At 41.8% G+C, this 23,809-nt stretch overlaps 1 protein-coding gene across 6 annotated transcripts in view; it reads right to left on the bottom strand.

Moving 5' to 3' along the window:
* Positions 1–3,093: 3,093 nt before the first annotated feature.
* Positions 3,094–23,809, bottom strand: part of IL27RA (interleukin 27 receptor subunit alpha) — a 30,895-nt gene continuing 10,179 nt past the window's right edge. For 5 of the 6 annotated variants that reach the window (XM_070741514.1, XM_070741515.1, XM_070741517.1 and 2 more), the window contains 11 exons: positions 22,531–22,685; positions 21,742–21,895; positions 21,267–21,346; positions 20,058–20,253; positions 19,092–19,292; positions 17,080–17,181; positions 13,692–13,856; positions 12,616–12,741; positions 10,024–10,111; positions 9,781–9,895; positions 3,094–4,022 (listed from right to left, as the gene is read on the bottom strand). In XM_070741514.1, coding sequence (XP_070597615.1) covers positions 3,813–4,022; positions 9,781–9,895; positions 10,024–10,111; positions 12,616–12,741; positions 13,692–13,856; positions 17,080–17,181; positions 19,092–19,292; positions 20,058–20,253; positions 21,267–21,346; positions 21,742–21,895; positions 22,531–22,685 — 1,592 coding nt within the window. In that variant the 3' untranslated portion in view covers positions 3,094–3,812. The remainder of the gene's footprint in view (positions 4,023–9,780; positions 9,896–10,023; positions 10,112–12,615; positions 12,742–13,691; positions 13,857–17,079; positions 17,182–19,091; positions 19,293–20,057; positions 20,254–21,266; positions 21,347–21,741; positions 21,896–22,530; positions 22,686–23,809) is intronic. The other variant, XM_070741518.1, reaches the window with a different exon arrangement.

The raw sequence follows: 23,809 nt of genomic DNA, 5'->3' as shown, positions 1-23,809 counted from the left end.
GCGCTCTCTTCCAGTGCCATTCAGCTGTGGGTGGCGAGAAAATCGGCATCCAGTTCAATCCCCAAATAGGTCTGAACAGCATCTAAGCAGCCAGTATGAACACTCTTTGGTGTGGGAGTAGAAATGGATTTCCAGAGAGTAAATACTACTCACGTGACCCTCCAAGTACTTCAAGGACCCTTCAAGGATGCAAATGACCAACTGTCTGTAAGAATATAAATCTTTCCATTCCCCACTATCCTGTCAGAGCTGAAGAAGCTTCTTAGATGAGAAGTGAAATATCTTCAAAGAAAAAATGTAGGTTATTGTCAATCATTGTCAATGATACGGAATGCCCATCTTGACTATACTGAATCAACCCTCAGCTTACTTACTTACCGTACTCAGCTCTTTCTGTTGTTCTATTTAAGGGTAAAGGTTAGCACAATACAATCACATGCTCACCTATACACTTGATATGATCTGTCTGTATGCTGTATATTAACCATTTATCGCATTGTTATTAGTTAGCTATATTTGGGGTAAATCAATCATTGTAATTGTGCTTATAAGGATAAACTCAGCTGACTGAGAAGAGAGAACTTAGCTCGGAAAAGCTTTACTCAGAAATCATGTCTACGGGTCCATGATTACTACAACAAACAAGAAAGTCCAGTTGCTTCCTGAAAAAAACACCTTTGGGATAAGTAGCCAGTAACAGAGATGTCAGCCAGCCCCCTGAAATGAAATGCAGCCAGCGAACCTGTCAGCTAGTTGGGAATGAAGACTTACCACTCTTCTGGGGATCAGAAGTTTAGTGCCACTTCAGCTTAGCAGTAAATCCCATCTAGAAGTCGATATCTTAAAAGCAGGCCAAGTGAATAATCTTAGTATGCTGAATGGAACTTATGAGATAAACTTGAAAGTGAAAAGACTGTAAGAAACTACAACACCTTTAGGAAATAACCAACTTTAAAAAAATATCCAAAATATTAGAACTGTCCCGCCCCCTAGTGGTGACCATGGAAATATTGCTACTATTTAAAATGTTGGTTAGTGCTACCAAATACCGTATTTACTCTTACTATACTGTATCTTACTCAGACATCTTGCCTTATAACTTGTTCTTCTGTAAGTTCTTCTACCATTTTAGATAGGTTGGACTAGATGACCTGCAAGGTCCCTCCCAACTCTAATAATAAATAAAAATAAATAAAAGTGACCGTTGTTTTGGACAGTCCCTTCCCAGCTCTATTCTGATTGTTTGATTGAAGTTCTTGTATCTCTAAATCTTGTGATTTGACCAATTTTAAAAGGGGCATTCACCGTTTTAATCTCTCCTTTCTCATTAGCTACTCAAGAACCTTCTCTCACTCTCTATTCTACTATAGTCTGAGGCCTAATAGGACCCTCGAGGGAGATGCTGATCAAAATTACAGCTCTACACTGGAAAAAATCACGATTGCTATGTTTTTTTATGATTAGAATGATTACAAAGGAGACAGACAAAAAAGTAAAATTGTATCCACTTGTAGATAAGTGTTCAGCCAGATCTCTGCTAGTTCTTAGAAAAATAATGAGAGAAAATGCAGGGATTATCTGAGCATTGCAAAATAGAATAACTGCTGAAATAAAGCCTGGGTTCACACATCATGCTAAACCTTAATAGGTAAACCCACTCCTTACAGTTTAAATCTCATGGTGTTAGACAATTATAATGTGTAATTATGTGGGTGCCAACTCTTAGCGATCAAATAGAATCTGATATAATTTTCCCCAGGAGGATTTGTCCCCAACTGATCCTTCAGCAATTCCAAAGGTGTACCCATCACCACTGTAACTGATTCCATCCGCCTTGTTGCTGATCATCCTCTTCCCTTTTACTTTTCCCAGCATTAAAGCCTTCTCCAGAGCTAGGCCTTTTAATAATGTGACTAATGTGAAGTATGATAATCTGATTCTTGACGTTTGTGCACCTCAAGAGAGAACACTGAGGACAATGATCCATTTGTTTCTTTCCTGGGCTATCCATGGTACACTCTAAGTTTCAAAAAATGGGATGACTGGTGACAATTCCGGTAGAAGAATTTCAGACCAGTGTTTTCCCTGCTGCTTACTATCTGTAATTTATTGGCCTTGTTGAGGTACTTATCTGATCTAGCATGCCTCTATGTCCTTACGAAATCATAAAGAACTAACTACGTGACTGCCAACTAAATGATGGAGCAGTAACCCTTCCTGCTCCACGTACACTCCAGGGCTGATGTATAAGATCTTTTATAAAATGAAATTTCAGCCCACAAGATTTTTTTGGCGAAGCATGGCTTTCCGATATTCGATTTGCTTCTATGCCCAGAGAAGATGGAGATTAACATTGCAATAATCAGGCGATCATACATCCTTTGACTTGTTCTTCACAGTTATCATACATTAGTAAGTAATTATATAATTTAGAAATCATTTTTGGTGTCGGGCCGAAAAAGATTGTATCTATTACATTATTTTTTTGAAACCCAAATTCTTTTTTATGTTTGTTATATTTTGAATTGATTTGTAAATATGTTAGCCAATCTAAGTTTATTTGAGAAATGAACAACGGAAAAACAACAAGACAATGTCTATACCAGTGATAGCGAACCTTTTTTTCCTCGGGTGCTGAAAGAGCGTGGGCGTGTGCTATCGCATATGCACAAGTGCCCACACCCATAATTTAATGCCTGGAGAGAGCGAAAACAGCTTCCCTTGCCCCCAGGAGGCCCTCTGGAGGCCAAAAACGGCCTGTTTCCCAACGTCTGGTGGGCCCTGTAGGCTCGTGTTTCACCCTCCCCAGACTCCAAAGGCTTCCCTGAAGCCGGGGAGGGTAAAAACGCCCTCCCCCTCCCTTCGGAGGCTCTCTGGAAGCCAAAAATGCCCTCCCAGAGCCTCTGTGTGAGCCAAAAACCAGCTGGCCAGCACACACATGCACATTGGAGTTGAGCTAGGGCAACGGCTCGCGTGCCAGCAGATATGGCTCCGCATGCCACGTGTGGCATCGTTCCATAGGTTCACCATCACAAAGGAAACAACTGTATGCACAAGATAGCTTCTCCATTGAGCTTCTAAATATTACAAATATTTATTATATTTTTAAAAAATTGCCTTTATTTTTGGTCAATTCAAACTGTATACCGTTAGGTCCACACATAAAGTTTATTTTTATTTTCCCTGTAAAATGGATTGTGCTGAGAGTGAATGACTGATCATCCAGCATAAGGAGGACCAGCACTCATGCCCTCCCAGTGGTTAATCCAGCACCTCAGCCACTAAACTGAAATCGTTTATAACTTCTGGGTGACGGGAATCACCCTACCCTTTAAAAAGTAAAGTTTTACAGTCATTCTTGGTACAAAGTAAAAAAGTAAAAGTAAAAAAAAGTAGGTTTCCTCAGTTCCAGCCTGGGGAATTTCACAGCTGCTGGGCTATAGTCACAAAAATCTTGTGTTTAGCACCTGGGGGAAAAGTCTGATTTGGGCAACTTTGAACAAAGGACCATCGTCCAACACAACTACCAACTGCATATTCCTGGAGATGTGCTGAAGATCAGAAGTGATATCAGAAGACTCTCACCAGGAGAATCTTGAAGACCCTGGAGATGGGATCAGATATCTGTAGTCTCTGGCTTAAATTCATTGCCCTGTTTGTTTTACACAGATTGAAGGAAGTTAAAGAGACATTTCAGTCACTTGATCCAAAGGCACAGTAGGAAGTTCAAGAGCCCAAGGAATGGCCCTTCCAAGAGAAATTGCATCCACAGCTGAACCAGAAGTAGCAGCTGAGCATATGATCCCCAAAGATCATGACTCCCTTCCTCTTAATTCAGAAAATAGAGAATACTTTCTTTTCTGCTCAATCCAATTCAGGATTTCCTCTTGAGTAGGAAGAGATCGTTTTTCATAACCAGAAATCACCATGGCAGGTGATCTTACAGGTGATCTGGGTGGAGATGGCTCAGGGATTTCTTCTGATATCTCAGCAATAATTTCTGAAAACTGGTTCAGGGCCTCCTGAAAAAAAGAAATGCAGCAAAGTCAAAACGAGCTCTAACTCAAAAGTCAGCAAGTGAACCTACTGTAAGGGAACAGCAAAGCCCATTCAGGGTGTCAAGACATAGCCTTAAATATTTCTCAGATTTTCAAGCTCCTTAACTTTGCTAAACTTGGCATAGTTTACAAAGCAGCCAGCTTTTGGGACCACCATCAATAGTGTTTTTTAAAAAAATATTTTTATTTTTATCTTCTTATTTTTCACCCTTAACCCTCCCCCTCCCTTCCCTCAGTTCTTTCTTATTCATAGCCCAGCCAGGTCAGAGTTCTAGATAATTTCTTCTTTATGTCTTCAGTGGCCTTATCCCTTTCCACCCATGCAAAATAAAGTTTCCATTTTTTTCTTATCCTTTCAGCTTTTTCATCCCATGAACAGTCCAGTGAGATAATATGAGTTATTTCCATTTGAACTTGTTCAAATATATAATCATTCCATCATTTTAGTGTCCATTTGCTTTTATCCTTCCATCCATATACTATAATTGCATGAGCAGCTTTTATAATAGTCCTTAATACTTGTTGTTCTTCTGTCTTGAGTTTCTTTAATACCTCCTTCTAATATGTCCCATCCTACCCGCAATTCATTTTTAGCTATTCCATTTATATTTTTCAGTATTAAAGTCCAGAACTTTTGAATCTCCTCACATTCCCACCAAAGGTGTGTGTACCATCTCACTACACGACCACAATGCCAACATTTAGGGCTTAGTCCTCCCCACCATCAATAGTTTACAAGCCAATCAGCTTTTGGGACCACCCTTTTAAGAGTTCTCCATAAATGGCAGAAGGAAACAAGTTTTTCCACTACAGTATTTTTGCTAGGATAGATCAGCAACCCCCACAACAAACTATGGATCTATCTATTCTTTTTCTTATGCACGAGAAAGGGGAATCTTTGTCCTATTCTTTGCAACATCTTTCTTCAATTTGGTTCCCCTCAGATGTGCTGAACTACAACTTCCAGCACTCTCAAATGTTGTCACCCTTGTGAATGATGGTTATTATAATCTAATGCAAATCTGAAAGTGCTGAAGTTAGAGACTGATGCTCTTACATAATTAAGAAAAGTTTCCAATTCTGAAAAATACATTTACAGATTCAGTTGTGAGCACATTTTCGGAGTGTAGTTATGAATCAGCACTGAAGCTAAGAAATATGGTAAATAAAGAGGGGAGGAAAACCCAAGAATATTAAATATCCTAAGCACAACGTACAGGCATGATCAGGGGTGGGATCTTCCCAGTTCGTCCAAACTGGTAGCGACCTGCTGGCGGCATCACAATGACATCACTGAACCGGATAGGTTGGTGCTGGTCTGTGGGCTTCACCACCTTTTCCCCTCCAATTTTTTATTATTATTATTTTGTTTTTTATTTCCTTTTGAGCATGTGCAGAAGCAATCGCCATCTTTTTTTTTGGCTTTGTTTTTTTCTTGGATTTTTTGTTACTGTGATTGCACGTGTGTGTGTATGAAGCGGCATGCCCCCCCCCCAAGGCACACCCCTCACAGTTTGGGAGGGAGCAAACCAACAACAAGGTATCACCCCTGGGCATGATATTCTGCTTTAGCCAGCCATCCACAGTAACCCACCCAGAAGATGAATGGAATACAATTTTAAAATGGACATAAAGTAATGCCTTGGTCAAATGAACAAAATACCATATTTTTCGGTTTCCAAAACATACTCCCCTCCAAAAAAACATGGATGGAAATGTATGTGCATCTTATAGACCAAATGTTGCTGAAGGCCCCCCCCCCTTCAACCTCTGCCTCCCAGCAATTTGCCTCCTTGCAACAAACAGCAAACAGCCTGGTGAGTTTCATCACAGACTGATTTATCATGAGTAGCTGATTGGCAGTTGTAGTGGCCTCCTGGAATACTCCTGACCAGCTATTCCGGGCTGTGAGGTTCAGTGCCCATTACCACCACTGCCATCCATCGCTGCCTCAGCATCAGGGCCGCCATCAGGAATTTTGGGGCCCCATACAGCCTAAGTGTCTCCCCCCCCCCCCCCGTCATTTTAAAACTATTTTAAGTCGCCGAGCCACTCCATCCCCCGGGGATCATTTCCCGCTTCACGCCAAGCGAGGCGGTCCCATAGGCCACTGTTTCCCAACCTTGGCAACTTGAAGATATCTGGACTTCAACTCCCAGAATTCCCCAGCCAGCAAACGCTGGCTGGGGAATTCTGGGAGTTGAAGTCCAGATATCTTCAAGTTGTCAAGGTTGGGAAGCACTGCCATAGGCTATTTAAGGAACTGGGTTAAGCCGATTGTGTGGACTCATCCAGGAGAAAGAAAGAAGCGGGAGCGGCGAGGGAAAGAAAGAGCCTCCTGGCATTGGTCAGGCGGAGCATGGCTTATTTACGGCTCCTTGGCACTTCTCCCTTCTTGGAAGAGGCCTTGTTGACAAAACCATGTGCTTTCTAGCGAGGGGAGAGGGGAGGGGGATCCCACACCTGGCAGCCACTGGCGAGGAGCTGGAAAAGACGAGGGGAGAGAAAAAGCAGGGTACCAGCAGTCGGGCAGGTGTCTTGAGGGGGCACTCCCATCTGGAAGGAAGGGAAGAAAGGCGAGGGCGAGCTATGAAGGAAGGAAGGAAGGAAGGAAGGAAGCAGGAAGGAAGGAAGGAAGGAAGGAATGGTAAAAGGGGCGATCAAGAGAGGAATGGGTGAATGAATGGACGGAGGGTGGGAAGGGACAGGAACAGAGGAAGGGTGCAAAGAAAGCAAGGAAAGGTGTGAAAGGGGTAGGAGTGAAAGAAGGGAGTGAGGGAGGAAAGAAGGGAGGAAGGAGAAGGAAAGCAAGAAATGGAGGGAGGGAAGGAAGGAAAGAAAGAAAGAGAAGGAGGGAAGGAAGGAAGGAAAGAAAGAAAGAAAGAAAGAAAGAAAGAAAGAAAGAAAGAAAGAAAGAAAGGGGGAAGGGACAGGAACAGAGGAAGGAAGCAAGGAAACTTATGAAAGGGGAGAGTAAGAGAGGAAGAAGGAAGGGAGGGAGGGAAGAAGGTAGGAAGGAGAAAGAAAAGAAGAAATAGAGGAAGGGAAGGTAAAAGAGAGAAAGAAAAAGAGCAAGAAAGAAAGAAAGAAAGAGAAAGAAAGAAAGAAAGAGAATGAAAGAGAAATAAAAAGAGAGAGGGGAAATGAAAGAAATGGAAGGAGGGAAGGAAGGAGAGAAAGAAAGAGAAAGAAAGAAAAAAAGAAAGAGAAAGAAAAAAGAATGAAAGAGCAAGAGAGAAAGAGAGAGAGAAAGAAAAAGAAATGAAAGAAAGAAAGAAAGAAGGAAAGAAAGAAGGAAAGAAAGAAAGAGAAAAGAAAGAAAGAGAATGAAAGAGAAATAAAAATAGAGAGGGGGGAATGAAAGAAATGGAAGGAGGGAAGGAAGGAGAGGAAGCAAGAGAAAGAAAGAAAGAAAAAGAAAGAAAAAAGAATGAAAGAGCAAGAGAGAAAGAAAGACAAAGAAACGAAAGAAAGAAAGAAGGAAAGAAAGAAAGAGAAAAGAAAGAAAAAGAATGAAAGAGAAATAAAAATAGAGAGGGGGAATGAAAGAAATGGAAGGAGGGAAGGAAGGAGAGAAAGCAAGAGAAAGAAAGAAAGAAAGAAAGAAAGAGAAAGAAAAAAGAATGAAAGAAAGAAGGAAAGAAAGAAAGAAAGAAGGAAAGAAAGAAAGAAGGAAAGAAAGAAAGAAAGAAAGAAGGAAAGAAAGAAAGAAGGAAAGAAAGAAAGAAGGAAAGAAAGAAAGAAGGAAAGAAAGAGAATGAAAGAGAAATAAAAATAGAGAGGGGGAATGAAAGAAATGGAAGGAGGGAAGGAAGGAGAGAAAGAAAGAGAAAGAAAGAAAGCAAGTGAAAGAAAAAAAGAATGAAAGAGCAAGAGAGAAAGAGAGAATGAGAGAACAAAAGAAAGAAAGAAAGAAAGAAAGAAAGAAAGAAAGAAAGAAAGAAAGAAAGAAAGAAAGGCAACTCCAAAGAAAGGCTCACTGAGCGGATGCATGAAAAGAGGGACCTGGATCTCCACTTGCCTCCCCCTCGCGCTTACCTGCTCCCAGCGCCAGCAGCAGGAATGCAAGCGAGTAAGCCGGCGCCCGCCCAAAAGAAGCGTTTGGCTCCGGGCGGCGGGCGGTGTTCACGGCCCCCCCGAACTCCCGGCCCAGCACCTCCAGAGGCCGAAAGGCGCAGATCTCTTGCCTTCACAATCCTCGGGGGGACACAAGACTGGCAGAGAAGCCGGCCAGGCTCAGCCCTCTCCCGGCTTCCCCAATTCTGCTTCCCCAGCAGCACAGCTTGGCTTCCGGAGGGCCGAGACACCCCCGCGGTGACTCCTCCTTCCGCGGCTGCCATCGGGGCTCCCTGCCTGTCTGCCGGCCTCCCTTCCTTCTTTCCTCGCGGGGGTGGGAAGAAGGTGCGGGCTGCTGTCGGAGGAGAACCTCCGCAGAGGCAGAGTTCGTCGCAATCGGGGTTGGGGAGTTTTTGGCTGGCGCCGCCCCCCCCCCCCCCCCATTTTTCAATTTGGCCGGGCCCCTGACGCCACTCCCAGTAATACCGGTCTATCAGCGGCCCTGCTCAGCGTGCCCATTTTTGGCCTCCACGTGCCTCTTTTTGGCCTCCACGTGCCCCATTTTCAGTCTATTCCAGACTGCAGTGATCACGGCAATTGGCATCGGAGGGCAATCCCCACCACCTCGAATGCGCCAAAAATAGGATACACGGAGGCCAAAAATGGGTCATGCAGAGGCTGAAAACAGGATGCACAGAGGCCAAAAATGGGGGGCGCAGAGGCCGAAAATGGGGCGTGCGGAGGTGGCACTACACAGCACCGATAACTGCAGCCTGGAATAGCTAGTTGGCAGTATTCCGGGAGGCCAATTAACCAACCCTCAATCAGAACCAACCCTCAATCAGCTGCTCATGCTAAATCAGGCTGTGATGTTTGCTGTAAGGAGGAAAATTACTGGGAGGCAGAGACAGATTTTTTTTCTTGTTTTCCTCCCCAAAAACTAGGTGCATTTTATGGTCTGGAGCATCTTATAGTGCGAAAAATACGATTATTATTATTATTATTATTATTATTATTATTATTTATTAGATTTGTATGCCGCCCCTCTCCGTAGACTCGGGGTGGCTCACAACAGTGATAAAAACAGTATACAATGACAAATCTAATATTAAAAGTCTATAATAACAAATCTAACATTAAAAGTCTAAAAACCCATTGTTTAAAAATCATACATACAACATACCATACATAAAACTACATAGGCAAGGGGAGATATCTCAGTTCCCCCATGCCTGACGGCAGAGGTGGGTTTTAATGAGTTTACAAAAGGCAAGGAGGATGGGGGCAATCCTAATCTCTGGGGGGAGCTGGTTCCAGAGGGTTGGGGCCGCTACAGAGAAGGCTCTTCCTCTGGGTCCCGCCAGCCGACATTATTTAGTCGACGGGACCCAGAGAAGGCGGCAGAAGGCGGTGTCGCAGATATTTTGGTCCAGTGTCATGAAGGTTAGTCTGGACTTTACGTCCATCCAATTACTGCTCAAACAGCCTGCATCTTCAACTTTTAAGGTTTTAGCTTTAGTATTTTTATTAGGATCATCTCTAGAATGAGAAGCAGATGAATCTCCAAAACCTCAGGAAAAGACAATACAATACTTTCTCTTTTGTACCCCCTGCAATTGCACTTAATTCCTGCAGGTGTTTTTTTTTAAATCCAATTGCTTCCTACCATGGCTGATGCAGGGCTCTCTTCATTCATCTTCCCAGCAATCCCACTGTGTTTCGGATCTGGAATTTTCTCCCAACACCACCGAGGCAGGACCTTACGGCAGAAGTCCACTAGCCTACAAAACAGATGTGTCAGAGGTCACTTTGCACAAGATTCAAATCAGCACTTAGGCAACCAGTAAAAGAACTTAGCTTAGCCTCCCATACAGATGCTATGCCTGCATCTTTGCCTTCCATCACTTACCTCCGGTACTTCAACAGCATCACAATGGAAACCACTGCAAGCAGGGTTACCACAAGTAAAACTATTAAAATGCTCTGCCATTGAAAAACTGCAAGAGATTTAAGGACAACACTGTCATTTACTATTTCATCAAACAGCAAAAGATATAATTAAAACAATTGTAGCTTTGAAGAAAAATCCAACAGAGACTTTAAACCAAATACACACTGTACTAAATATACACATTGCTAACAATTCACTTTTCAAGATTGCAAACAAAATGAGAGTTAGGTTACTAAAACAACCCTGTAGGAAATGCCAGGTAATTCTTGCTTAGAAGGCTTAACCTCAGTTATGCTGTGATCACTGAGAAAATCCTTTCCTTGAGAGCCTCATGAAGGGCATCAGAAAAGAAACTTCACTTCAGGCAAATATATAGAAGAGAAGAGAAGCTTTGGCAGTCTTCCTTATCCTGCTGCCTTCTTTCGGGAAGGGATGCAGTGTTTTCAGATCTTATTTTTTTCTGATCCAGCTTTGAAGTCAGGCAACATTGGGGCCATTGATCTGATAGTGTACCATCGAGATCCGGCCATAAATGGAATGCATGGTTTTAACTGTTGGATTTAAATTGTTTTTAAATTGCTTTTAGCGATTGTAATATTACGTGTATGTTTTATTTTTGGTTGTGAGCCGCCTAGAGTCCCTAGGGAGTTGGGCAGCGTACAAATTGAATGTACTCATTGTCAACTCTATTCCATCTAATGGATTTTTACCTGCCAAAATTCATGGCACCAGACCAGAATATCTTCGGGACCGCCTCCTGCCGCACGAATCCCAGCGACTGGTTAGGTCCCACAGAGTTGGCCTTCTCCGGGTCCCGTCGACTAAACAATGTCGTCTGGCAGGACCCAGGGGAAGAGCCTTCTCTGTGGGGGGCCCCGACCCTCTGGAACCAGCTCCCCCCTGAGATTAGGATTGCCCCCACCCTCCCTGCCTTTCGAAAACTCCTTAAGACCCACCTCTGCCGTCAGGCATGGGGGAACTAAAACACCTCCCCCTTGCCCATGTTGTTTTGTTGATTGCGTGCCTGTTTTTATATATACTGTTTTTATGAGATTACTAATTTTAAATTGTAATTAGATTGGTGGGCATTGGATTTGGTATTATGTACTGTGCTGTTTTTTATTATTGTTGTGAGCCGCCCCGAGTTTGCGGAGAGGGGCGGCATATAAATCCAATAAATCTAATCTAATCTAAATCTAAATCCATGGTTCCAAAATAAAAACATCAACTTTAAAACATACTCTGAAAAAATATAAACTAGTACAAGAATAATATTAAAACGTCTATTGCAAATAACTCTAACTTGTCATTCATTCGCCATGCTCAATTCCTGCTACCCCAATACCATAAGAGTACCATAAGGGTATGAAATACTTTTAATTTTTTTCACAAGGAGAACTGAGCAATCTTGGCTCTAATGGGCAAAATAAAATGAATACACTTCAAAAAATGTGACTCAATTCTTACAGGTGATGATGATCCATTAAAAGTATGCAGTCACACTTGTGAATGATGGGAATTGTAATCTAATGCAAATCTGGAGCTGCAATATTATGATCCATTCCAGAAAATATGTAGATACATTTAACAACAATATTAGGCCTGGAATCTCTATCACAAAGTGATGCAGTCATAAAGCATGGTGCCATGTCGCTTAGCAACACAATCCCAGCAATCTCCATTGTCATCAGTAAGCAAAGATCTTACATGACTGCAATATTGAAAGAATCCAGTATTGTTTGCTTATACTGCTGAAATCACCTAAATGAGGCTGTGACATGATTAGGAAGGGGTAGGGGGACTAGTATAGGTTGAGTGACCTGACGTGCAGCAGAAGGTGGGGAAGGGGGACTAGAGCACATGCAAGATATACAAGTGCCTGGCACAGTGCAATGACAAAAGGGGCTGGAGGAAGGAGGAGACTTGCCCCAGTGACTTATAAACCTTCCTGCCAGCTTCCCCACTGATTTTCTGGGGAAGCCACAGGAAAGGTTGCATATAGTAAACATGTGATCATAGGATGCTGCAATTGATCGTAAGTGTGAAGTGGTTGCCAAGGACCCAAATTGCCATCATGTGACCACAGAGATGCTGGGACTGCTGAAACAACAAAGACCAATCATGGCATTTATTCAGTGCCCTCACAACTTTGAAGAGTCACTGAACAAGTGGTCATAGTTTGAGGAACTGTAATTAATAGCCAGATAGTATCAAGGTATCCAAAAGGCCTATAAATTTAAATAAATAAATAAATAAATAAATAAATAAATAAATAAATAAATTTAGCATAATTGTGCTAACGTGATTGATTTCACAGCTAGTTTTAGCACGATCTTTCTTCCTCCTATTCAAGGGGTAGGCAAAGTTGGCTCTGCTATGACTTGTGGACTTCGACTCCCAGAATTCCTAAGCCAATGATGCTAGCTCAGGAATTCTGGGAGTTGAAGTCCACAAGTCATAGAAGATCCAACTTTGCCTAGATCTGACCTATAGATCTGTGCCTTGCTAATATACGAGTTTGGTTCAAGGAACAAAGCTTCCACATCCTACCTGATGTACTGAAGAGATGCACGGCACTAGCCACCCCTTCTCCAGCTGATGTAGAACCAGTCATCCAGACCTGGTAGATTCCCGACTCCAGATCTGAAACAGTGTAATTTCTTTCCGTAGCACTAACTGTAATGTAAAACAAAAAACAATGTATACTGTATATACATTGGTGGAGGATAACTTTAAAAAAACTGCAGAATTCTGTCTAGTTTAACTAGTAGTTTTACGCCAGACAAGAAAAGAATTCACTGTGTTTACACTTTACAGACAGAAAAAGGGAGCTTCTTATATCTTTCCCAGAGAGATGACTAAACATTTGGAAAAGAATGCCTTACAATGAACATTTAATATAAGGCTTATGGAGATCAGGATCTCTGCAAGTTTCACCCTCGGAAACGTGTGTTGACTCTTATGGTTTCTTTATGTTGCCACACACTGAAATGTGCAGTTAACCTTCAACATAGGATGGGAATTGGGACTGGAATTTCCATCGCCAAGCAATGTGGTCATAATGGCAACCATACTAGTTAGGGATGGCAATCCCTGAAGGCTGCTATTGTTAACTGAAACAATGGTTAATTATTGGACAATAAAGAAATCTAATCTAATCCCATGGTGGTTAAATGAGCCAACTTCCTGCAAGCTTCCCACAACCAAGTCAATGGGGAAGCCAGAGGGAAGTTGCAAGCCCCAGGTGATTTACCAGCAGGCAGTAAGTTCATTTTAATGTTAGGTTTTATGTATATTTTTATTTATCAGTTATAATATATTGTACACTGCCTGAAACCCTCTCCGAGGAAGATGGGCAGTTTAAAAACATGAAGTGGCAAGAGTGGCCCGTTGAGGGACAGGGAGGGTGTGCTAAGAATAGAATAGAATAATTTATTGGCCAAGTGTGATTGGACACACAAGGAATTTGTCTTTGGTGCATATTATTATTATTATTATTATTATTATTATTATTATTATTAATTATTATTATTATTTCTTGGATTTGTATGCTGCCCCCTCCGTAGACTCAGGGCGGCTAACAACAGTGATAAAAAACAGCATGTAACAATCCAATATCCACTCACTGGGTTTGTGAGCCATAAGGCTGGCTGAATGGAGATGTTTCAGGTAAAGTGTATAGTATATGATATGCCCATTGCGCTTTGCCAAGGGAATCTCCTTCCAAGAGATGGAAGTGGCAGTGGATGAAAGTCTTCTGTCTTGCAATCCTTGGGGACCAGCTGATGGCACTGGAAAAGCAAAGGAGGAAACAGAGGCTGTGAACCGGTTCAGTAATTGAGCAAAGCTTGCAGTTCATCTCCATGCTCTAACAAGGACACATTGCATTACCTACTACACTACATATACCAAAAGTCAAGTTTCACAGGCCAAGAGGTCCAAAGGAGGTCATCAATTTATGAAAACCAGTGGCAATGTTTCTGTCCTAAGAAATGTTCAAAGATCACACTTCGAAAGAAGTATTCAAGAAGAAAATGGCCACCATTCAAACATTTAATATAATTTGTGTCTGGAATCTGACTTACAGTATTCCCAGTGTAGGCAAAGTTCTATATACATACAGTGAAAATAAAACCCTGTCTTCTATTTTTTTTGAACCCTGAAATTAGCACTTGGCTTTATTGCCATGCACTCAAAAGCCTATATGGGTTTACTAACAGGGGATGTCTTATTTTGGGGGGAAATAGGGTAATAGATACAGACGTCTTTTCCAAAATCCTAGTTCATATGAAAAAATAACGTTTCTCCACTATGGTACCCATAAAACAGCCTCCCTCCGGAAGCTAGGCAAACCCTGGAAGTAACGTCCTTCTGAGAGAAAATGAAGACCAAATTCTTTAAATGATTGTGCAATAGTGGAAGCACTTTAAAGCAGTTTAAAACAGTTAGTCCTTGCTTAATGACCATTTGTTCAGTGACTATTTGAAATTTGTTTGTTTGTTTATTTATTATTTGTTTGTTTGTTTGTTTGTTTGTTTATTAGATTTGTATGCCAGCCCTCTCCGTAGACTCGGGGCGGCTAACAACAGTGCTAAAAAAGGAGATTTATAATTGGTCCCTAGGAGTTCTGGCCATCATAACATCCCCACCGGGGGCGGATTCCTGTTTTTGCTGTTAACGGTGGGATTGTGCGTGCGTGTGTGTCCCAGTGTGTTTCACATGCAGAGCAGGTGGCATATAACTCCAACAAACAAACAAATAAACAAAATCTCACGATTTTGAGATTTCGCATGCACAGAAGCAAAAAATTGCCAAAAACTCTCTCTCTTGCACATACACGGCTCCTTGTGAGATTTTTCTTCCTGCACATGCGCAGAAGCCAAAACACACTGGGACAGGTGCATGCAGGACACCCGAAGCTGTGCGTGCAGCTCAGATTTTACTGCGTGCAGCTCAAACTTTACTACTGGTGCGGTCCTTTAACTATTCTGGTAGGAGATCCGTACTGATCCCCACAATCATATGGTCACGTTCTGGGCACTTGGCAACCGGGTCACTCTTATGAGGTTACGGTATCTTACAGTTACATGATCACCATTTGCAACCTTCCCTGCTAGCTTCCCACAAGCAAAATCGACGGAAGATGGCAGGGAAAGTTGCAAGTTACTCCGGTAAATTGTTTGCACCCTCCCTTGTCTGGCAGCGGCTGTTTGCTAAGCACCCAAAATGCAATCATGTGACTGCAGGAAGGGAAGCAATTTGAAATCAGGTCATAAGGAGCTCTGGAGACACCTGTCACAAATTTGTTTGGTCACTAAGCAAATGGTTATAAGTCGAGGACTACCTGAACCAACTGTCTAGCCTTAAGTCTCTCAATGCCTAAGTCCTCTATTTTAGATAATTGAAGCCCTGTCTCTTTTGTACCTCTATCAATAGTGCTCACGCACAATACAAAGGAGTGCTGCATCAACCACACAGACAACTTGACTTTTTAAATATACCTTCTCTACCCCATCCTCAATTCAGTTCCCAATTCAATTCAATTCAATTTTACTTGATTAGTCAAATGACCATATTAAAGTAAAAATAGTGACCACATCGGTCATCATAAAACTGTGACTTATCATAAACACTATACAATAGTGTAAACTGGTTAAAATATAATAAAATTAGATAGAATAAAGAGAATTTGAATAAATGAGTTAGAATGCAGTATAATAAGCTAAAAGTAAGTAATAAAACATGAAAATATAACTCATGCAAAGGTTTACATTAAAACAAATGTAAGATGGTGGTATAAAATATTCTTAAGTGAATTCCTCTCCTTTGCATGCCACCCCAATATAAAACGTGTTCTCATCTGGACTGCCCTGACTATAAACTTAAATAGTTCTAGAAACTACATATTTATTTGTACTCTGCAAAAAGTAAGATAGTTGTTTATTACAGTCCCAATGTGTAGTTTTGTCAAGTAGGGGCTGTAAATACTGAGGTCTTACTGGGGAGTATGATTTGCAGCTGAGTAGGACATGTGCAATGTCTTCTGTTTCTGGTGCACCGCAGATGCTTGTCCTCTCAAAATATGGTACTTGGTGGAATCGTCTGTGTTTAACCATAGAATCTAACTGCTCAAATCTTGCTCTAGTGAGAGTTCTACCCCATCCCCTCATTTCCGATGACCTGTGTGTGTGGGGAGGGGGGATATTTTCTCTTGGGCAAAAAAAGCTAAAGGAAGAAACCTAAATAAACCTGTTCCAAGTCTGTTACGTAGCTGAAAAAAATGAAAAGCGGCATCTTTCTACCAGCTCTGCAGAAAAGCTGCCACTTTTTAAAAAAGGCTTGATAGGCTGTGGTTTTCTGCCTGCTGCTTCCTGTCATTTGGAGGTAGCCCTCTGCTTATGTGGCAAAGATATGGTAGAACAACCTGATCTAGCGAGTATAAACGGGACACCTCTGCATGTTTCCAGTCCTCTCTAAAAACACATCTTTTTATACTAAGCAGCCATTGCCATTAACTCCAACCGATACTAGTTTTCTAAACAGATTTTATTTACAGCACTGTTTTCGCACTACTTCAGGAAAGGCATAAATGAGAAGTGACATATAAATAACAATAAATAGAAACATGAACCTAATGAGTTTTGGCTTACCTAACAAACCATAGCTTGTTTTCTATACAGATGAGCAGAGTGTTTGAATTCATATAAAATTTATAAAATCAGAATAAAATTTATTCTTGTATGCAAATTTCCTTTCCTGCTGGAGTTAGCTGTACTAAATTAATTAAAGATAGAAATATAGTGCTTCACCCTTCAGCTTTTACACTAGCAAAGATCAGCAATTCTGGGTCAAAGAGTGATGCTAATCAACACCCCACCTCAACAGGGCAGAGGGGTGGCTGCGGTACTGAAAGGTTACAAGAATGGAGGGAGGAAATCTCATCTGAACTTTCTAAAGGGGAAATTCTGGCTCCACGAGTAACCACATTCCCTCCCTTGCACCCCTGGGGATTACCTCCTTCTTTGAAATAGGCTCGTATGGTGTCTGAGGCAGTTCTCCCATGAGCATACAAACCATACACACACACAAGGTATGGCACCCTTGAACTGAAGTTGCCTAAAGTGGAAGAAAAAAACAAGATTTAAGAAACTAACAACTTGCCCCAGAAGTTTTGGGTGTTCCAGCATTGAAGGTTTTTAAGAAGATATTGGACGAACATTTGTCTGAAATAATATGGGTGTCAAAAGTTGGTGAAAAATCAATGGCTTGCTACACTATCTGTAGAAGGCCTGATGTTTATGGGAACTTGGGAGGGGTGATTTCATGAGAGAGCAGATGCAGCCACAAAGCGTTCTTTCGAGAAGTTCAAGGTCATCATATGTCCACCACCTGGGCGGAAGTGGAAGAAGGAGTTGCCACATTGGCACAACCTGACTGGGCAACATGACAGGTTTGTGGGCGGTGGGGCAAGGCATGTGAACTTTCAACTGGGTGGATGGAGATGCCAGGATGGAATCTTGAGTTGGAGTCTGATTTAAATTTAGATGTTACCCGGAACCTTGACAATTGGCTTTCCTGCCTGAGAAGGGAATTGCAGCAGAAGACCTCCAAGGTCCCATTCAACACTGTTATTCTGTTATTTATTGATTTGCTGCATAAACCTTGGTGAGTGGCAACTGCCAGCCAGCTATTCTCTCGGTGCTGGTTAACAGCTAAGCAGGCCTTCCTTTCAGTCCAACTCAATCCCACAGAAGACAGATATAAAGCTGTGAAAAGCTAAAGGTCACCTGGGTCTGCTTTTACCTGCTTCTGCAGGAAATCAAAACACAACATGGGACTCTGGGAAGGGGTGGAAAACTTTCAATAACTCTTTTTCCAGAGGACACTCACTCCCTTTTTTCCAACAGATGAAATTCATTCGTGTCCCAAGTGCCACGTCCCAATTCCCTTGTACTGAGTTTACTTAGCAGAAATGGAAAGACAAACTAGATATGCTAGTTTGTCCTTTCATTTTAAAGTATTAAAAATTTATAGTATATGGAGTAAAGTATTAATCCAACTTTGCACGAGCTGCATTGGTTGCCAGTCAGTCTCTGAATGCAATTCAAGGTGTTGGTTATTACTTTTAAAGCCCTAAATGGCTCAGGGCCAGACTATTTACAGGATCGCCTTCTCTAGGCCCCCTCCACCAAACGTTGGTTGGCGGGGCCTCAGGGAAGAGTCTTCTCTGTGGTGGTTCCACCCTGTGGAACCAATTGCCCCCAGAGATCCACACTGTCTCCAACCTACCAGTCTTCCAGAAAGCCATTAAGATCTGGCTTTCCCTGCAGGCCTGGAATTAGGTTGATTGCAAGTATTTATGACATTACTGTTTTATTTTATTGTTGGTTTTTATTATTAGTTTTTAACTGTTTTTTTATGGTTGTTGTATTTATTTTTGCTGTTAGCTGCTCTGAGTCTGTTTTGGAGTGAGCAGCATATAAATACAATGAATGAATGAATGAATGAATGAATGAATGAATGAATGAATAAATAAATAAATAGATGCTACTTATATGCTTATGTCAAAACTCGGGTAGCCAGGAGAAGATGGAACTCTAATGCTATGGACCAAAAGTTTTCAAACTTGGCAACTTTAAGACTTGTGGACTTCAACTGGCTGGAGAATTCTGGGAGTTGAAGTCCACAAGTCTTAAAATTGCCAAGTTTGGGAACTCTTGCTATAGACCTCTCCCTTTCTCACCACATCATGTGCTTCTCCATAGCTCTGCTTCCAAGGAAGCTTCCGCTGGAACAAAATTAGGCTTTTTTTTCAGGGGGGGGGGGGAATGAAAACAGAAGTTGCAGAGAGATCATATTTTCAGTCAGTGGTAGTGGAAGAGGCAACTACAAACACACACACACAGAAAAAAAAGTTTATATTACATTTCCTCCTATTTTCCAGAGTTGTAAAGCTACTTAGGAATTCCCAAAACTGTTGTTTATACAATAAATAACATTGTTGCAGTTGAGATTGTCCATCTCACCTCTCAATAGGGTGCTGGTACTGTTTCCAAGCGTTCGAGTCCAGTTCAGCAACTCTCCGTCGCTATCAACAATCTCTTTTCTCCACTCGACCACGTATTCCTGAGGCTGAACCCATTGAGAATCCACACTGGGCTTCCATGTCACATTGAGACCCAAACCTTCTGATGCCACCACTGTGACCTCCTCAGGGCCTGGGAGCTCTACGAAAAGGAAAGAGAGTTCATCATTATGCAGGTGATTGCCCAGAGCTCTGGCTATCATCCATACAGATAGCCATAAAATAATCCCATTAATTGCAAACCTTGGATCTCAGCTGATTTGAGATAAACAAGACTGGACCTCATCAGTCCTTGAATAGGATTCTATTAGTTGAAGAGAAACCCCCAAGCCTTAGAAGCAGGTCGTGGCAAATTACTCAGTTGTCAAGAAAACTTCACAGATATTTCCATGTTTCCAGGCCTCAAGGTTGACTTGAAGGACTGTCACCATGTTGACAGGTCCTTCTCAAGTTGTTCAGTTTGTCTGAGGAACTCACCTACTTGATTTCACAAAGTTTGAACCTTGGGTGACCTCATTAACACATCTGTGTGGTTTTCTTGGCAGCAACACGAAAGTCATTTCTGCATAACGTGTTGAGAATTTCCAGTCTTGCCACCCTCTCAGATTTTCTTCTGATTTCTCATCCAAATATAACCAGGACTTCTTAGTATTTAAGGTACACTAGATGATGTTATCTAGCCGGGAATTTCACCTCTAAACTTCAGAGAATCAAAATAGTGGGCTGCCTGATACAAAATATATCAGGATCTTTTCTTAAGGTGGAGTACAGAAAGAGTAACAGGAATGCATATTTTGTGAGTGAAGGGAAAAGAAGCCACCAGCTATTCTTTTTCAAGAATCAGTTGAGAAAGGCAGGAAGTGGGGCAAGAACTGTTTCAACTCCATAGCGTAATATGGAGGCGCACCTGTTTTCTCCAAGCTGAGATTGGCCCAGAGTGTCTTCTTCACAGAGTTGCGGGCTGCTATTGAGACGTACTGTGCGGAGATAGGGATCAAAGCCTGACAGCAATTGTAATTTATTCCGTGGAGTGTTTTGTTGTGGTCCTGGAAGATAACTTCATAATCAAGGATCTTTCCCTGGGCTGCTTCCGGATCCAGTGCCTGTGGGAAAGGAAGCAGAATTCCTCAGCAGAGTGAAGAAAGAGAGGGGAGGGAGGGAGGGAGAGAAACAGGGCAGAAGTAATCCAATTCGTAGTTCCTTGTGCTGCCCTGCTTCTCCTGAAACAGAGACCCCACATGCACTGGTCATGAGCAACCCAGTCAAAACTGGATCAACAGAAGAGTCTGTACCATTGACAAGAGAGATAACAGTACAAAAATGAAAAATTAACAAATAACTGTTTGCACTCATTTTGGCAAGAAAATGACATGTTAAGTAAACATGCATAGAGATGAATCTATTCCTTGTTTCTTCCAAGAAGCAGGAAGCTGCCAAGTGAAAGACATTTTACCAAGGCAGGTTGAAAAACCATCCTGAGGTGCTTCATTTTTCACTAAAAGGACCAAGCAAGAAAAAGAAAGGGGGGGGGGGGAAAGGCTTTTTTTAATCACTCTCTGCTTCTTCCTCCCTCACCCTGACCACTTGTATTTGTCTCAGGTGAGAAGCTACTCTTGAGCCGCAGGGAAGTCCAGCTGCCTCCATAGAGGGAAAGAATTCAAAGCAGAAGTAACTGACCAGGCAGGAGTTGTAAAAGAGACCTGGGTTTTGCTAGTGTCACGCATGCCTGCGTGCCAGAAACCTGGAATAGGAAGGGGCCACGGCAGCCGTGCCTGCCGACAGGGCTCCACGTGCCATTTCAGGCATGCATGCCATAGGTTTGCTATCATAGATCTAAAGAGACTCCATTTTTATTTTAAAATAGTTTTTCTTTTCCAAATTCTTTCTTATATCTCTAGTCAAAATGAGGAGCATCTCTCTTCCTTGGCAAATTTGGCTTTAATCCAGTTACTGATGTCATCCTTGTAGAGATTTCATTCCTTTTTCACTCCTTTGGATCATTCATAGTTTGCTTCAAAGTTCTACCCAAATTCTCATCTGGCTCTAAAAAACCTGACCCGCCCTAAAACCTTGCAGAGAACAATTTCTACATGATAAGAAACAAGATCCTGCTGACCTTCCACACCAGCAAGTGGCTTTCATTCCGGCAATCAGAAAGACATTCGTTTTGCCACACATCAACTTGACCCAAAGGAGCTAAAGGAATCAGAAAAGAGCCAGGTAAATATTGAGATTAACCAACCAATTATGTCTTCCCCCAAATAATACAAGTAAGAAACAACTGAAAATGGAATACCAGGCATAACAAGGTTACAAATGAAAAAACAAACCCCAAAAGTATAAGGATGCAGATCTGGCTGTTCATAGGCAATGAATGTCAACCCAACAGACAACAAAAAATTGGAAATCTACAGTAAATGACACTTATTTCAAAATTATATCTTAGTTGTATATTTATTTGTCTCAAAATGCATTGTATGAATGCAACAAAAAAGTATTTGAAAAAGTATACAGCAACGAGATTTCTGTTGAGGTGCCACTGCATCTATTTTGATTGCATGGATTTCTGCTTTGTCCACAGCTGTACCTACCAGTCTCACAGGTACAGAAGGGTTTGGAAGAACTCCATTCACTCCAAAAGCCTTTTTTATTTCCTGGGATGCACTGTACCTGCACCTCATAGCAGGTGAACGGTTTCAGGCCATAGAATTCATAGTTCTCTTGGTCAAGATGGGTCTCCTGCGGCTGGGAATGGAACATACTCACATTGTCATTATATTAACATTCTATCCATTCATTTTGCAAGGTCACTCAAAGTGATCCAAGTCAAAACAAAAATTTCAAAAACCCTCCCTCTAAATTTCTACCAGAATTGCAGCAAGTCTAATAATACATAGTGAGAACAGGAGAGTGTACAGATCTATATCATATTTACTACTGGGACATACTGTGTTCCCCTGAAAATAAGACATCCCCCAAAGTAAGCCTTTCCCCAAAAAAATAAGTCCTCCCCAAAAATATTTAAACACATGTGCAGCCGACCCCACCATTTTCTCTGGTTAGGGAGACAAAAGCTGGAAAACAGGTAAGATGGCAAGAGGAGCCTTGTTTTGCTCCACGCACCACAAAATAATAAGACCTCCCCGAAATAAGGCCAAGCACTTTATTTCAGGGTTCAAAAAATATAATACGGTCTTATTTTGGGGAAACACGGTAAATTAACACATAATAGCTAGAGCAAGAATTTGGTACTGGCTTCCTAGACAAAGCCAGCTATAGTTCAGTGGAATGGATATTCAACAGGAAGCCACAACTGATACAATGGGGGGGGGGAGTAATATACATACAAAAAACAGATCACAAATGCAAGACAGACTCACATAAGTCCATTCATGGTCTGAGGATGCCTTATATCGAATAGCATAAGTGAGAGGTAGTTCATTATGCAATTTATACCAGTGAGGGTTCTTCCATGTCACTGTGACTTCAGAGGAATCCAGCTCCACATTATCCAGTTCAGGGGGACAGGGCTTCACTGAAAAATGAGGGAAGAGCTTAATCATATGCCGTATCACACAGCTTTACTCCTTACTGCAACAGCTAGTGATAAAAGCATTGATCTACACACACATTTTGCACTGAACCAAAATAGGGCTGGTTTATTTTTTTCATTGAGCGGTGTGTGAAACTATGGATGGTGGATTATTTATTCATTCATTCATTCATTCGATTTTAAGCCGCCCTTCTTTTTAGACTCAGGGCGCCTTACAACATGTTAGCAATAGCACTTTTTAACAGAGCCAGCCTATTGCCCCCACAATCCGGGATTAGTGATGTGTGTAGGGCTATTTTGGCATATTCAACAAACAAAACCTTGGTTTAGCAAGAAAGGCCTGAAACAGCCTGTTTCCCAACTTCTGGTGGGCCCAGTTGGCCTATTTTTCACTCTCCCAGGCTCCAGAGACTTCGCTGGAGCTTGGGAAGGGCAAAAACACCTTCTCCCATCACCGTGGAGGCCCTCCATAAACTGAAAATGCCCTCAGAGAACCTTCGTGCGAGTCCAAAAATCAGCTGGCCGGTACGCACATGCGTGCTGGAGCTGAGGTAGGGCAACAGCTCGCGTGCCAGCAGATATGGCTCCGCATGCCACTGTCATGGGTTTTCAACCATCACTGTCATGGGTTTTCAAAATGTGGGAACTTAGTCATGGTATCTGTAGACTAAGGTATCTTTCCTATTGTAAATTCAATCCTTCTTATGATTGGAATCCAGTCTTTTTTTTGCATCAAGTTTTTTAAAATGTTATTTATAGATATCAATGTATGAATAGTGTAATACCTGGGTATCATACATTTTGATACAAATAGATATTATTATTACTCATAGTTTCATTTTCATTGTTTCATATCGTTTACACATACCTTGTACTACCTCCTTTCCATTTCTAAACCTCTGATTTCAATTTCTAAACATTGCCTAGGAAATGGTTAGATAAGAGAGGGCCTTAGCCCACAGCCATATAATGGGTGGGGAAAGGCTCAGAAGGGAGCCTTTTTCATCTTGACGAGCGGCACATCATCGAAAGGTCGCCAAGATTCTATCAATCTTACACGGGAAAAGACCCAAATATGCAAAGGCCTACACACACACACGCACACA

Source organism: Erythrolamprus reginae, chromosome 2, assembly GCF_031021105.1.
Source record: "Erythrolamprus reginae isolate rEryReg1 chromosome 2, rEryReg1.hap1, whole genome shotgun sequence".
NCBI classification, from domain to species: Eukaryota; Metazoa; Chordata; class Lepidosauria; order Squamata; family Dipsadidae; genus Erythrolamprus; species Erythrolamprus reginae.
This window is presented reverse-complemented; position numbering and strand designations above follow the sequence as displayed.